Genomic DNA, 16,811 nt, shown 5'->3' with positions numbered 1-16,811 from the left:
TCCATATAAAACATAAGCAAGGTAAGTAGGAAGGTGCTAGTTGTTGAGATCATCAAGAAAGTCTTCATGGAGGTAGTGGTTGAGTTACTTTTTATTTTTAATATTTTATTTTTTTATTATTTTCTTATAGCCTTTTATTTCCAAGATGTATGCATGGGTAATTTTTCAGCATTGACTGTTGCAAATCCTTTTGTTCCAACTTTTCCCCTCCTTCCCCCCCACCCGTTCCCCCAGATGGCAGGTTGACCAATACATGTTAAATATGTTAAAGTATAAGTTAAATACAATATAAGTATACATGTCCAACAGTTATTTTGCTGCACAAAAAGAATCAGACTCTGAAATAGTGGACAATTAGCCTGTGAAGGAAATCAAAAATGCAGGTGGACAAAAATAGAGGGATTGGGAATTCTATATAATGGTTCTTAGTCATTTCCCAGAGTTCTTTCGCTGGGTGTAGCTGGTTCAGTTCATTACTGCTCCATTGGAACTGATTTGGTTCATCGGTGGAGTTACTTTTTAAAGGAAGGCAGAGATGAGGGGAGAGGGCATTCTAGGCATCAGGGACAGCTTGGGCAAAGACACTGAGGCAAGAGACAGGAGGGACAAATAAGTCGGTGTGTCTGGATTTTTAAGATGCATGGAAAAGGAGTCTACAATAAGCCTGGAAAGACACGTAGGAAGCAGATGAAAGTCTCTCCTTGGAATACCCTCCTTGATGAGAAAGCTAGCCCCTTCAAAAGTCACTTTCTTGTTGCTATTTCAGGGTGTCTGGGACCCTTTTGCCTTTGGGATTAACGGCTTCCTCCATTTTATTTCAGGTGGAGAAGGAATGCGGTTACCTGAAAGAGGTATGTGACCGGCAGGCCGAGCAGCTGAGTCGACCAGCTTGCAGCTGCAAGAGAAAGCCTCAGAGAGTGACGCTGAGATCAAGGACATGAAGGAGACCATCTTTGAGCTGGAAGATCAGGTGGAGCAGCACCGAGCGGTTAAACTGCACAATAACCAGCTGATTAGTGAACTCGAAAGTAAGTGACCCAGAGAATCCCCACTGCATGAGGAAGAGCAGGCAGGCGCCTACACAAAAACTATTAGCAACAGGAGAGCGTGGACAAGAAGAAAGCAGCTTGGAATTCTGTTACTTTGCAAAGTCCTGTTGTTACCTCTTTGTAAGAATTATTCATAGCGAAAACGAGCACACTACCCATCACTGTCATTTTCATCGTGCTTTGGAGTTTGTACCTGCCCTTCCCTCCCCTCTTGAGGTTAGGCATTTATTAAGTGCTTATTCCATGCCTAGACCCTGGGGATACAAAGAAAAGCAAAAGGGGGGGAACGATCTGCAGACGACTTTGCACATATAAGATACAGAAAGAAAAATGGAACTTCTGAGCTGCTAATTTTATTAAGCATTTACTCTTTGCTAGGCAGAGGCTATAAAAATGCAATAATGGTTCTTGCCCTCGAGGAGCTTGTGTTCTCATGGTAGAGATAACTTAACATATGTGGGCATCTGATTCCTGATCTGTAAATGATTGGATCAGCGGAGATCTGTTCCAGCTCTAAATCTAGGCTCCTATATATGTTATGACTTTGAGCTTCAACCAAGTTTACCTCTCCAGGCAGACTCAGTTTTCTTCTCTGTAAAATGAAGGGTTTGACTTCCAATTTCTTTCTGTGATCTTATGCACTAATCTTATTGCTGAGGGATAGTAGCTACAGATACCGTTTGGACACTGAGGAGAACAGGCAGTGGACCCATACACCCCCCAAATCTCATTCATCCAAGGGAGCGGATTAGCTGGTCATTTACCCAGGAAAGACATAAGGATGACGACTATTGCCGAGGATGACTCTTTAAATTATATTAAATGTTCTATAGGTTTGAAAAGCACTTTACAAGTATCTCATTTGACCCTTTTAACAATCCTGAGACCCCGGTGAGTTATGCAGGGTCACACAGCTAGTAAGTGTCTGAGCTTGGATTTGAACTCGAGCTCTTATCTAGCGAGACACTTTCCACATTGGTCCAGATTGCCACATGAAGTAGGTCTTATCTTTAAAAAAACTTGTGCAAAGAAGTGTTCATCACTCTTTAGAGAATCTACTCATTAATTTTGATTAGTTATGTCCTTAATCAGACCCATGGTTTCCTGAGTCTATTAATTTTGCTTCTTATCTTTATGGTGAAAAAACTCATACAAAGAAGCGTTCATTAATTTTGATTATGTCCTCTTTATTAAAAAAAAAAAAGACTCAGGGTTTCCCAACTAGAAATCTATTCATTTTGATTCTTCCCACTATTAAATTATATTTTCCACTTAATTTCTTCACCTGCAAAATTGGATTACTACCTAGTGATGCCCCAAACTATTCATTCTGGTATTGCTGTTGAAAGCAAAAAGTTATATTTTCCTCCTAATTTCTTCACCTGTAAAATTGGATTAATACCTAGTGATGCCCCAAATTATTCATTCTGGTATTGCCCTTGGAAGCAAAAGCAACTTTTTCAGTTTCCTCATCAATAAAATTAGCATAAGACTTAAGGGTTCCCAAGTCTCCCATGTTTCTGGTTGCTTTGAAAACTGGCCCTTGACTATCATGATGTCAGCATTAATGGTGTCCGTTAATGGTCTGATCCAGTGGTGTCATAATCAAATAGAAATGCATCCCTGCAGGCCTCCTGTTGACTCAGAAAGCCCTATATTGACCTTATTTTTGTTCTATTGTATTTGTGCTTATTTTTTAAAGTGTTTCCCAATTCCATTTGAATCTGGTTTGAGCGTGCATTGGGGAGTGTTGTGGGTTGGATGTCTCCAGGGCCGTGAAGCAGAACTGCTCCCGTTGCTAACTTGAGAGTGTTAGAGGACATCCAGAAGCTGGGGTTCAAGTTCACTTTCAGACAGTAGCTCTGTGTCCAGTGAGACTGAAAGAAGAATGAGAATCACCCTGTAGCTAGCGCACATCTGGTGCAGAGCCAAGGCCGTCGTCCCCTACTTCGGCCACAGCTAGAAAAATGCATCCAGAAAGCCGCTCTGGTTTTGTGGAGCTGGACAGACAGGACACGGACATCAGTAGGACATCAGGTCCCAGAGAGCATCGAAGCAGTGGCTGATTTATAGTGAGCCTCAAACAGCACTTTCATCTCTTGTTTGTAGGATTGGACCGAGAGCCCCAAAGGGAGGTCATTGAAATAATTATTGTGATGCTACTGCTTCGATATTTAATAGCACAATAATTATCATCCTCCTCATTGTTGTTATAGCTAACATTCCTACAGCATGTTAAGGTTTACAAGCCATTTTACAAAGATTATCTCATGTGAGCTTCACAATAGCCCTGGGAGTAGCTGAGGCAAGCCAGATCCACGTGGCCAGTGAGGCCTGCTGAATGACAACAAAATTAATTGACTTTCGTGTTATCTTCAGTAACATAGGAGCCTGGACCCAGAACTGCAAGGGGACTTTGTCGCCTTGTGTCCTGAATGAATGGAGCCTCAGCTACGGGTAGCTAAGTGGCTTCCCAGAGTTCCGAAGTAGGACTCTCTCCATTAACCTGTGCTGCCGGGGCTTCCCATCATCATAGCAGCTCATGTTTGGAAGGGGCCTCTGAGGGCTCTAGACGCATGAATGGAGGCACCTTCTGGTCTGTTGAATCTGCTTGGGGTTTTAAAGGAGCTTCCACCCAAGACAGTCACTGCCCCAGATGGAATTAACTGAACTAGAGACAATTGACAGGGACCATTGAGGACAAGGGGTCTGAAGGTTATGACCGGGGCCTGTCCCCAGGCATGGGGCCGGGTCCCCAAGGCCATGGCCGTCCGCAGAGGTTTTCCTGAGTAGCCATCCCCCTTTGGACTTGGTAGATTCTGATTGTGCCCAAGGGGTCCTTGAGTCCTGCATCGTTCCCAAATGAGGACAGCTCGGTGATTCAGGTCAATCAAGGCTGTGGATTTTATAGGGAGGGGTTAGTCCTGCTCTGTTCCCCATTTCTGGTGCCACACGGGGACGCTGGAGATGGGCTAGCAAGACTCCCACGCTCTTAATTCTAACCTGAGTGATTTCCAGAAAAAGTAGGGATGCTAAAGAAGGGATGTGTTGAGAACAGAAGCAGCTTGTGACAACTGAGGCTTCCAAGTCAAAAATGAAAGGAGGGCAATGTTAAAAAAAATTGTCCGTGGGCCCAGAGCCTCCCCCCAGCAACAAGGTCAATTAATCTCTCCCCACAGCCACAAGGTTAATTAAACCAACCTTGTTTATTAAGTTTATGATTAAACTTAATCCTGGAATAGGGAGTGGACCTGTGATTGTAGGGCGCTCGCTCTCCTAAGGTTGGCGCCTTCTCTGAAACTGGTCTTACAGAATTGCCCGGAGCACTGAGAAGTTCCGTCATTTGCTGTGGGTCACAGAGCAAGGAGGATCTGTCAGATTTGGGGGATCCAGGCCGTGTGCCTCTCAGTGGGAAGATGGCTGGAAATACATGTCTCCAAATCAGGAGTTCCCACCATTCAAAGCTTTCATGTTCCTTGGGGAGGCTCAAGTTCATCCCCCTCTCTTTAATTAACTGCATAGGTATGGAAGAGAGGGCTAGAAAAACCATTCTGAGGGAGGAGGGGGAGAGAATGTCCCTCATCTCCCCACTGATGTTCATTTGTGGACACGTCCCTTAAAGATGGCTCCAGAGGGAGCAGGCTCCCCTCCTTGGCGCACACTGGCCCCCCACCCCAGTAGCCGCATCCCTCAGCTCCCCCCTCGGGACTTAGAGATGCTTGTTCCGTTCCCTACAAGTCCCTCGCTGCATTCTGCCCAATTTCTCCCCGGCTTCTCCCTCCCTAGGGGATGGCCCTTCACTCTGGAGAGGCCCAGTGGGCAGAGCTGTGGGCCGCCCCTCTGCCAGGGGAAGGAAGCAGGGAAGAGATATCCCCTCATCCCGGGGCTGCATCAGTGGCAGCTAACATCCCTTCTCTTAGGTCACTTAGCCAGGACCGAGTCTGAATCCCCAGGAGCCCTCAGAGCCGGCCGGCCCCTGCAGACTCAGAAAGCAAACGGCGGTTACTCCCCAGCCCAGTCCTTATCAGTAATTCCAGGCTTCCTCCAGCTCAGCCAGCCTGCGGAAATAATAGTGTCCCCCTCAGGATATGGAGCCAAGATCACAACCAGGTGGCGCCATAGTGCGCAGAGCGCAGCCCCAGGCCCCTCACGGCACCTGCTGCCTCAGTTTCCTCCTCTGTAAAATTAGCTGGAGAAGGAAATGGCCAATCACTCCACTCTCTTTGCTCAGAAAACCCCAAATACAGTCGCAGAGCTGAAAGGGACCATCAGCAAGTGTAATTCAGGGAGCAGAGCAGCCAGACAAAACTTATTTATCTTGAAATGGGAGCTTTCCATTGTAAAAAGGTGGGATGTGGAGTTGGAGACGGAGCTGGCTTGGTATCTCATCGCTTTCAGGTAGAAGGCTGTTAGTTTGTTTGTTTAAATCTTTGTTCACATACACTCCTCCACAGCTTCAAATAAGCTTGCGGCCTTTAAAGTCACGGTCAGGAATCACCTTTATGTAGCAGTTAATTTGGAATCTGAAGCCCAAAGACTCACCTTCCTCAATTCAAATCTGGCCTCAGACACTTCCTTGCTGTGTGACCCTGGCTGCCTCAGTTTCCTGATCTGTAAATGGCAAATCGCTCCAGCATTTTTTTTTTTGGGCTGAGGCAATTGAAGTTCAGTGACTTGCCCAGGGTCACACAGTCAGAAAGTGTCTTGAGGTCAGATTTGAACTCGGGTCCTCCTGACTTCAGGGCTTGTGTTCTATCTACTGCAGCTTCCCCCTGCTCCAGTATTTCCACCAAGACCCTCCCAAATGGGGTCACAGAGTCTGTAAAAAGACTCAATGACAATACTAATTTCTTAAAACTCTCTCGGATACACAGCAGATTTTACTTACCTTTGCTCCTGGCAAGTCCTGGCTACTGCCTTCTTTTGTTGTAAGAGCAGCAAGGTGATGCAGTGGTTAGAATACTCAGGCTGCAGTCAAGAATCCCAAGTTCGAATGTGGCCTTTAACACTTACTAGCTTTGTGATGGCGTTTGTCTCAGTTTCCTCTTCTGTTAAATGGGCATAACGAGAGTACCTGTCTCCCAAGATTATTGTGCAGAGATAATAATTGTAAAGTGCCTGGCACTTCTAGATCTTCCCCGCTATAAATATCGGCTATTATTATTTCCTGGCAGAAGAAAAAGCATCATTTTCCACCCTCCCAATCTCTGTAGACATAGAACTCCTCCCCTACCCCCATAGTAGTGACACACTTGTGCAAAAAACGTAATCACAATAATTGGGGGTAGGGGAGAGATTGAGAGAGTCTGGAGTTCAGAGAGGACCACTGATTTCACTTTTGAAGAGGAGACCAGGAAATTAAAGTCCCAAATGACAAAACTCATCCTCTGTAGTCATTCACACTTTAGGTGTCAGGCCTCCAGGGTCTCCCTATATCTTAACCTTGGATCCTTGCTGAGGCTTCCTTTGTATGATGGGGGAACCGGAGGCTGAAAGCCAGAGTCTCAAGGTGCACCTGCACGGAAGCGCTCTTCCCTGGGCATCCGGGTCCCAGGTCCCCTAAGGAGCGAGCTGCCTCTAGGAGCCCGGACCCCATTTTTGGCCACAAGCAAAAAGGGAGGCGCAGAATAAGCTGAAAAAGAAAACAAAAAAGGGAAGAGGAAGGAGAGAAGAAGAACTGTTGGACTGGAGCCCCCAGAGCCACCATGTCTCATGTCAGAGCATTGAGGCAGGACGGCAGAGCAGACCCAGCCTCAGGAAGATCTGAATTCAAATCAGCCGCAGATACTTACTAGTTGTGTGATCCTGCGCAAGTCTCGGCTCCTCGGCCTCAGTTTCCTCATCTGTAAAAGGACAAGTTTTTTTTGACCTATCTCTTTTTGATCCACTCTCTAAAGCTGCAGTTCTGTGCTTCAGTGATGTGAAGAAGAAATAGGCCATTATTATGTGGGGCTTTTTTTTTAACACCACAAAAAAAGACATTTTGCCTCATTTGATATTTCTTGGAGCCAAGGAAAGTGCACACAAAGCCGACCAAGGACCGAATGGCCAGGAATTCCCAGGCCAAGGGAGCGGGGGCCAGGATCCTGGGGCTGCCGGGCCGACGGGCCTCGGGAGTGGCAGCAGAAAGCACAGTGCCGGGGGAGTCAGCAGGCCCGGGTCCTCCAGGCTCCTGCCTCCCCCCATGGCGAGGAGACCGGGCCACTCAGTGATGTGGGAGGAAGGAGGCTTCTGGGGCACCGGGGCTTCTCAGAAAGGAATGTCCGATTGTTTTCCCATCTGTGATGTCACAAGAAGGGAGATGCTGACGATTGGCTACCGAGCACCCCTTTCTATAAGTGGGGAACTAGAAGGATCCAGCGGAGAAGATCTAGAAAAGGTCCAGAGGGCGTGATTCCATGCTTTATGAATGGGCAACTACTTCAAGGCGGCTATATGCAAAGAGCAAACATTTATTAAGCACTTACTGTATACCAGGTATTGCACTAGGGACCAGATAAAATGATAGAGCCCCTTCCCTCCAGAAGCTTACTTTCCACTGAGAGAAAACATGTTTCTACGTAAAGTGTCGCAAATATGACATTTTGGGGGGACCAGGTGTATGATTTGATCTCTGTTGAGCAGAACTGCCAAAGGCTGGACCAGACTGCATGCGCTTATAACACACTCATCTGTTGCCCAGAGTCTTAAAGCATAATAAGGAAATAGTTAATAAAATTTAAAACAATAGAATAGAACAATGATAATGTTAAACTGCAGTTTTCTCCATTGATATGTGAATAGGTAGATGGATGGTACTTTTTAAAAATTAGTTTTGATCCCTTTGTCTCAGTTTCCTTACTTGTAAAATGAGCTAGATGAGGAAATGGCGGCCACTCTAGTGTCCTTGCCGAGAAGACTCCAGATGGGGTCATGAAGAGTCAAAATGAGTGAAACGTCGACACGTGGCCCCACTGGTGCTGCCACCGTAGGGGACATAATGGTTTGTATTTGTTCCTAGAAGCAATAGGGAGCCACTGCAGTTTGTGGAATAGGAGAGTGACTCACACTTTAGGAAAATCACTTTAGCAGCTGATAGCAGATACATTAGAGAGGAGAACTGCAGGCAAGAAGACTCATTAGGAGAAGAAATGCAACACAAACGTCCTTGAAGATAGACACAGTTCTAAAACTGTGTCCAGCATGCAGAAAGAGCTAAAGCAATGCTTGTTGAATTAAGTGTGCGTCTTTAAATCCATCCATTTGCATGATTGTAGATGGTTGGAAGTCAGCAACAGGCCCTTTGATAGAGATTGAAAGAGGCCCTGCTTGCTTAGATCTTTAAGAAGAAAAAAAAAAGTGTCTCTTTTTGTGGGAATAATAATAATAATAATAGCCCTTTTCTACCTCTCAGGATGGTTGTGAGGATAAACTGAGATAATATATGTAAAGTGCTTTGCAAATCTTAAAAGCCCTGCATAAATGCGCCTGACTTTGAGTCAGGAAGGCTCGAGTTCAAATGCTGCCTCAGTGACCCTTGCCTGCTTCAGCTTCCTCATCTTAAAATGGGAATAACCGTCATACTTGTCTCACAAGGCTATTGAAGTTCAAATGAGTTAATATATGCAAAATTCTTTGTAAACTTAAAGCACAATATTATTATTATTATTATTATTATTAATTATTAGGCACAAATGGACTATTGGGACAATTGCAAGTTAGTCCTGGGGTAGCTAGAATATTGTTTCCCAGTTGGGCGCACGGCCACCATGTTTCTTGGCCAATGAAATTTCATCTTCTTATTCAGACAATTCCAATGGGTTCAGATGAAATATAAATTGCTCTCTTTTGTGCTTCCAAACTCATTACCCTCTCCCATGTCGCACACAACGATCCATCTGCCTTTTCCTGACTATTGCCATGCCTGAAATGCTCTTCCTCCACATCTCCATTCCTTAGATTTCCTGGCTTCCTTCCAGACTCAGCTCAAGCCCCACCTTCTACAGGAGTCCTTCCCTGGTCTTCCCTGGTGCTGATACATTACTTCCGAGGGCACTTTCCATTTCTTCTCTATCCTATGTGCACCTACCTACTTACAGGTTATTTCTCCTATTAAAATGTCAGCTCCTTGAGGGAGGGGCTGTCTTTTTTTCTTTGTATCCCCAGTCCTTGGATGGAATCCCTTTAAATGGATGGAAAGCCTTATGTTTGCTTGCATCTTCTCCAGGGACCAATGGATAATCTTTTTTTTTAATAACTTTTTATTAATAGAACTCATGCCAGGGTAATTTTTTACAACATTATCCCTTGCATTCACTTCTGTTCTGATTTTTCCCTTCCCTCCCTCCACCCCCTCCCCCAGATGCAAGCAGTCTTTTACATGTTGAATAGATTACAGTATATGCTAGATACAATATATGTGTGTGGAACCGAACAGTTCTCTTGTTGCATAGGGAGAATTGGATTCAGAAGGTAGAAATAATCCGGGAAGAAAAACAAAAATACAAACAGTTTATATTCATCTCCCAGTGTTCTTTCTCTGGGTGTAGCTGCTTCTGTCCATCAATGGATAATCTTCAAAGCCATTTTTGACCCTTCTCTTGCCCGCACTTCTTATAGAAGGACTATCTTTCCCCCAAATCAAAAGCCATTTTGGGAGAGTATAAGAATTTGCAGTGACATCCCTGGTCAGTTGGAGCCTGTTGGCCTAAATCAAGAGTATCTCACAACAGTCCCATCTTCTCTCTAGGTAACGTGATGAAGCTTGAGGAACAGAAGCTGGATCTGGAGCGGCAGCTCAAGGCTCTCACGAAGCAGATAAAGGTGAGCAGGACTGCGGGCCCAGGATATAGATCCCATATCTGCCTTGGGGAGCTCATGCTAGGCCCTGAGAAATATGCTTTAGGGTTACCTCAAGTCACACTCTCCTCCTGAGCTTTCTCTTTCTTCTCACAGAGACAGTAGTGGAGAAGAACCAGGAAGGCCCGGTTCAAGGTCTGCCTCTGACACTTAACTCTAAGACTATAAATGACAGAAGAGATGTAGCCCTCCAGTGGCAGATGGCGTTTGTGATCATTGGGTTCCCTGGATCAGTTATATAGTGGAGGTCCTCTCCCTATGCTTACTTCTTTCTCCTAAGATGTCACCTTCAGAGCTTCAGCAAGTCCAAACTGGTCCTGAGTGAGGCTGACAGACTGGTGACCCATGGAGGCTTTGGGATGTCTGCATGTTTTAGGACAGGGGTCCTCAAACTATGGCCTGCGGGCTATATGCGGCAGCTGAGGACGATTATCCCCCTCACCCAGGGCTATGAAGTTTCCTTATTTAAAAGCCCACAAAACAAAGTTTTTGTTTTTTACTATACTTGTTATATATATATATATCTCTGGCCCTCCAACAGTCTGAGGGACAGTGAATTGGCCCCCTATTTAAAAAGTTTGAGGACTCCTGTTTTAGGATATGCTTTAAGGTCCTTTCTGAATGGACGGGGTACGGTTGCCTCCATATTTGTGGCTGTTTAGTCATATCTGATTCTTTGTGACCCCACTGGGGTTTTCTGGGCAAAGATGCTGGAAGGGTTTACTATTTCCTTCTCCAGTGGATTAAGACAAACAAGGTGGTCACGCAACTAGTAAATGTCTAAGACCAGACTTGAATTCTGCTCCTCCTGACTCCACTTCTGCTCCCCTCTATCTGCTGAGCCATCAGCTGTCTCTGTGTTAACTTGCAGTGATTAGGGGGTGGGAGTAGGGGAAAAACACTCCCAAGAGCTCCTAAATCAGAAGAACAATAACACTGTAGAAGATTCAAAATGACACCTGTTTGGGGGAAAGGTATTAGGAATTCATCTCTGCAAGTTCTAAAGTTCTATGAGCCAGAGAGCAAGAGAAAGAAGGGAAAGAAGGCTCCCAGAGGAGGTCCCATGGTTGAAATCCCCAGAGAAGATAGAAAGCTCCGGACTTAAATGGACTAAAACTGGAGGGGACTTGAGCGTTTCTTTTCCTCATTTGAGAGAATCTCCTAATCTCACACAGCCAGTTAATGGCAGAGACCTCAGGAAGGACCCAGACTCTGTATAATGACCCCATATCTCCAAGGCTGGGAGGGGAAAGGGGAAGAGAGCGATAAGATAGAGAGCTGAAATGGGCCTTTGGGTGGGTGGTTTCTGGGGCTTTGCTGGGAGAAGAAAAGAATTCTGTTTTTATAGTGGGATTAGAATTCTCTTCAATGGAAAGTGCTTCCTATTGATAGACTACAGAAGATGGCCCAAAGGAAGTCATCATTGTGTGTCATTTCCATGTGGATGGCCCTGTGTCTCAAAAACAGAACTTGGCCTTTTTACCCTAAGACTAAGCAATGTGACTCCAAGGGAGAGAGGGTTTGTAGGTGGAGGACCAAGCTTCAAGCCCGCCCTGACACGTTCTCCCTGGGTAACCACACACACAACTTCCTCAGCTGTCAATTGAGGTCCATCCCAGCTCCGGGCCTTCTTCTCCTCATCAGCCTCCCAGCTGAGACATAGGACTTTGCATGCCATGGGCACTTAATAATAGATGAAACTGAATATAACCAGAATCAGTGATTACTCAAATTTAGGCTGGAATCCTATGTGGGAATCTGTATGGAAATCTTCCTATGTTGAGCTGGGTGGGGTGCTGGGGGGTGCTGGGTGCTGGGCTTCTCCAAGCTTGGCCTAGTTATTTATGTATCTGGATAAGAAGGGATTCAGAGAGCAGAACAATTAGTTGAGAAGGCATCATTGAGCACAAAGGTAAAGTAGGGAAGGAGTTAGGGAGTTCACTTCAGATAACACACCAAGAGTTTGTTTGGTGAAGGCTTATTTTTTTCTCCAAAAAGAATGCATTTCTTTTGAGGGTGGGGGTGGAAGAACCTTGTTTAAAATGGTTAAATTTCTATTGATATTCTTTGTTTTTACATCTCCTGTACTGCCACATTCACCTCATTTTACTCCTCTATCCAGTGAGTTGTCTTTTGTAACAAAGAATAAAAAAGGAAAAAAGACAAAGAATGCAATTCATTAAGAATTCTTGACTAATATTTGTCAAATATTGACTAATTATTAACATTAAAACTATTAAAATATTAAAACCAAGACAGACAGCATTTGCCATTGTCCACATCCATATTCCCCAATCTCTGCACCAAAAAAAAAGAAAAGAAAGAAAGAAAAGAGGTTCTTTTTTTTCTTATCTTATACCAAGAGTGGACATTGTAATTCAATAATTACATATTACGTACAATAATAACAGGAGGTTTTTCTAAGAAATGGAAGTCAATGTGATAAAGAGTTCTGTAAACTTGAACAAGTCTTTGGGAACATATTTAATTTCTTCATGAAAAACTATCTATTGTACAGACATTTAATTTACATAAAAGTTCCACGTGGCTCTTAAAAAAAAAAAAAGTCTTATTAGCCTCCTTAAAAAGCCACCACCAAGAAATTGTCCAAGTAACTTTCAGGAAGAAAAGAGACTTAATTTTCTCTCCATGAGTTCTCTTCCAGCTCTAAAATTAAGATCCTATCACTTATGGGAAGTCACTTAGTGTTTGGATCTCATTTTCTTCTTCTGTTCAATAAGGGGTTGAGCCCTGAGTTTCCCTTCTGTCTCAGGAATGTTTCCCTCGCTGCCCAGTAAGAGGGCCGGCCTGGATGTTCTCCCTAGCTTCGGATCTCGTGTTAGTCCGGCACCTGGGAAGGCAGGGGCGGCTCCCCCCCAGCGGATGCCTGACTGTCCCCCTCTCTCCTCTGCAGGAGGAGACGGAAGAATGGAGGCGTTTCCAAGCGGACCTCCAGACGGCCGTGGTGGTGGCCAACGATATCAAGTGCGAGGCGCAGCAGGAGCTCCGTTCGGTCAAGCGGAAGCTGCTGGAGGAAGAGGAGAAGAACGCGAAGCTGCAGAAGGAGTTGGGGGCCGTGCAGGGGAACAGCAGGTTGGTCTGTGCCCAGGGCTCTGGCTCCGGGAGCGCTAACACGCACGCAGCCCAGGCTCCATCGCCAGCCTTGCAGATGTGCGTGTGGCTCGGGAGGCTCTGTGTCGCTCTCTGTGAAATGTTCTCTGTCTCTTTCTGGGGGGGTCTCCGCCAGCCCCCTAGGGCCCTCACAGCACCAAGGCGCCCGCGAGGGATCTAGCCGAGAACAGCTCCCTGGGATGGAGGACAGCCGTAGTCCTCGGCCCGTAACTCTAGGGGAGGATGCTTTAGGATCCGGTAGCTCCGCCATGTTCTACTCTGCCCTAGCAGGAAGACGGGATTGGTTCTGAGGCAGGATCATTGTCTGGTAGAACGGTTCATCCTTCCTCCCTTGGGTCACACTCATTTTCTAGAATCAGTATGAGGCCTTTAAAAGTGACCTATTCCATTAAAAAAATAAAAAAAGAGACCATGGAAGAAATTGATTGTTTATAGTTGATTAAGTTAACTCTGGAGCCAGAAAGAGTCCTCCCCTTGGCTGTGTGATCCCGGGTAAGCTTTCAGTGTTCTGGGCAGCTCTCAAAGCCCCCATCTCAGAGATATGAGTCCATTTACTCAGCGTTAGAAGAGGGAGTTCCTCCCCAGGAGATGCTCCAGTGAAGAAATCAACATTATTTGTAACTCAAGGAAATTATGACTTAGGGAGGGATCGTAGCCAGGGCTTCATCTCGCTATCCTCATGTCTTTGAGCAGGAGAGACTGAGCCTACTCCATCCCATAAACTCTTGCACCCAAGAGGGAAAGAGAGGCGGCTGGAAATGGTTCGAGAGAGAGCAGATGGACACTGATGACCGTGTTAAAAATAAAAGCTCCTTACCACATTATTTTGCACTCACCACGGGACTAATAAAATCTTGAGTTTTCCTTTTTATGGTCAGGAATAAATGTTATTACTTTGGGGTCCTCAAGCTCAGGAAATTACTCGTAGTCATTCTTTTTCAAGGTTCAGATGCCTGGCGGTTATTTGGCCCAGAAAATAGGCTGCAGAATTTGGCCCCTTCTTATCACTGGCAGAGTCCAAAGCGGGGGTTTATTGGGGATGCAACAGAAAGCAGTGGGGAGACCCCGAAGGCAGACAATGGGCCTCGATTTCCTTATCTGGTAAATGCGGGGCTTGGATTAGAATGATCTCTTGAGATCACTTCTGACCCTAAATCTGTGATCATATGATCTCCATTCCCATTTTCATGACTTTTGGAGACTTTTGAGCAGGGGTCCTCAAACTACGGCCCGTGGCCAGATGCAGCAGCTGAGGACGATTATCCCCCTCACCCAGGGTTATGAAGCTTCTTTATTTAAAGGCCCACAAAACAAAGTTTTTGTTTTTACTATAGTCTGGCCCTCCGACAGTCTGAGGGACAGTGAACTGGCCCCCTATTAAAAAAGTTAGAGAATGGAATAACAGCCCTTAAAGGTCTGTTGAGGTCTAAGTTAATTAGCCCCTCATTATCCCAGTTTTCCAACTCTACTGTTGAGTCTATGATTCCAGAAAGGATTAAGATGAAATGGAGGAATGAAAAAAAAGTAGGTGTCTGGCTTTTTAATTTAATAAGTAGCTACAAAGTGCCATGGCCCACGCCAGGCCCAGGAGATGCAAAAATACAAACCAAGCAGTCCCTCTCTTCAGGGGAGATCCACTCTACTGGATCAGATGCACAGGATCCCCTTCTTAAGCCCCGAGAGAAGTCTTGGGGGGTCACAGAGCCAGATCGTATTCCCCGCCGAGCTGTTAGTTATGGGGCCGATCTGCGTTGGCTTTTATATGTCTGCCTCTCTGTCTCCTTGTCTGTCTGTCTTGCTTCCTTACTCTGTTTTTTAAATAGAACCCAAAGGCCTAACTTCCAATGCTTAATCATATTTAATCAGCCACCCGACAAGCAATTATGAGCACCTACTAGGTGCAAGGTGCCGGAGAGACGAGGGCAAAAATGAAATAATAGGGGCTGCCCTCAGGGGGTTTTACGCTCTGTCAGGGAGAAGATTTTGGTTATCTCCGTACTAACAGGTACACACACGCGCCTATGTACACATACACAAATACATACATGTGTGTGCATGAATATGCATGTATATGTCTAATAAGTACAAAGTGATTTTGAGAGGGAAAGTTCTAGCAGCTGGAGGAAATGGTAACAAATTAGTCTTGGAGGTAGAGAAAGCCCAAGAGATCATTTGGAGAGAACTTCATTTGTAGCTTAATCTATAGGAAACCAACTGGAATCCATGAATGGAACCTGAAAATTGCAGTGAAATATGGATCTTTACAAGTGTACATTTTAGGACTTAATTTAGGCCTCCCCAAACCTTCAGCCTCACGGCCATTGTTCAAGACAGGATGCTTTCCTTGCATTCCTCTCAAGGCTGTCTAATTCCTATATGTGGAAGTTCGGCCCCCTCCTCCAGCCCCCAGTTTCAGGGCCGGGCCCCCCTCTCAAGTGTGACACGCTACTGAACTCCATTTGAGCCTCCCCGCGTCCCCTTGCGTCTCGTTGCGTTGACGGGCCCCGCTCTTGGCAGATCATCAGACAATGCTTCCCAGCGATGGTTTCCTGTCTGATGGCAAGCTCCCTTGGCAAAATGCCCTCCTCCCAAGAGGTGGCTGCTCCTTGGAGGCTGACAATGGCTCGGCCGCTTCCTGAATGCACCACGGGAGCAAGAAGCGGAGCCCAGCATGGTCCCCCGGGGCCCCCATGCAGCTACTTTAGCATTTCCACTCTGGCTAAATGAATTCTTGGCTGGAACCCTGAATTGTAGCCTTTGTCCAGGGAGGCATAATGAATCATTCTTGGTTCAGCCACAGCCAGGAAACTCACAGAAAAGGTCCCAGTGAATTCTTCCAAGCACAGCCTCTGAAAGAAAGGTAAGGACCTCCAGGAAGGCGCCCCAAGAAAAAACCAACTGTCTCATTCACTTTGCAATTTTGCAAAAAGGGACCTCTTTGGGGAGTGTCGGGACCACATAGCGAAGCAGGTGTGGCTGAAATCTCTGGGTCTGGGTGAAAATTAGCATTTCTTACTCAGTAGCTTAAAAAAATAGTTTAGTCTGCTAAAACCACTGGTACTTCAGAGGGAGATAAGATGGCAAAGCAGTAGTAACTAGGATACGGCAACTGGGACTTTACCCAAAGACACTGAATTTCAAGGGTTCTGTCGACCATACTTAGGGGATTTTTAACAAGGTAAAAGCAACTGAGGTTGGTCTCTATTTGGCAAAAATAAATTATTATGATTAAGATAAAATGGCACACCTAGCTCCTCATATCTCAGGAAGACCCAGCATCAAGATGCACCTCTGACCCATGAAGAGTGACTTGACTTAGGAGTTCAGTGCCCCCAGAAAAATTTCTGAGATGATAAATTTGCAGAGAAAGTCTTAACTTGCATTGGTAGGAGTGTTCTCTGCCAGTGAAATCCCAAAGGTAGTTCCTAACTCTCCAGGATTATAGGAAGGAAGCTAAGAGGTGGGTAGACTGAGGCAGTTCCTACACCCTGACTTTTTCTCCTCTGAGTACCCTAGCAAGCCAAAGTATCTCAAATCCTTTTCATGACATGGTGACTCCCCATATTCCCCCTTCATTCTACTTGTCATCCATAGCCCTGGTTTCACCTTCACCTTCACTCCTAGTAATGGTTCTTTGGTTCCGAATGTCATTTGACCAAACCACTTTCTTTTTTTTTTTTTTTTTTGCTGAGGCAATTGGGGTTAAGTGACTGGCACAGGGTCACCCACCTAGAAGTGTTAAGTATCTGAGGTCAGATTTGAACTCGGGTCCTTCCGACTTTAAGGCTGGTG

The 16,811-nt window shown here is 45.5% G+C and overlaps 1 protein-coding gene across 1 annotated transcript in view; it reads left to right on the top strand.

Annotated features, from left to right (window-relative positions):
• Positions 1-16,811, top strand: part of SPECC1 (sperm antigen with calponin homology and coiled-coil domains 1) — a 280,120-nt gene that overhangs the window by 147,648 nt on the left and 115,661 nt on the right. The window contains 4 exon segments of the mRNA XM_051992088.1: positions 822-879; positions 882-1,028; positions 9,778-9,851; positions 12,802-12,980. Of these exon segments, the coding sequence (XP_051848048.1) occupies positions 822-879; positions 882-1,028; positions 9,778-9,851; positions 12,802-12,980 (458 nt within the window).

This window comes from Antechinus flavipes, chromosome 4 (genome assembly GCF_016432865.1).
Source record: "Antechinus flavipes isolate AdamAnt ecotype Samford, QLD, Australia chromosome 4, AdamAnt_v2, whole genome shotgun sequence".
Classification (NCBI taxonomy): domain Eukaryota; kingdom Metazoa; phylum Chordata; class Mammalia; order Dasyuromorphia; family Dasyuridae; genus Antechinus; species Antechinus flavipes.
Note: the sequence above shows the minus strand (reverse complement) of the source record. Positions and strands in the feature narration are given on the sequence as shown.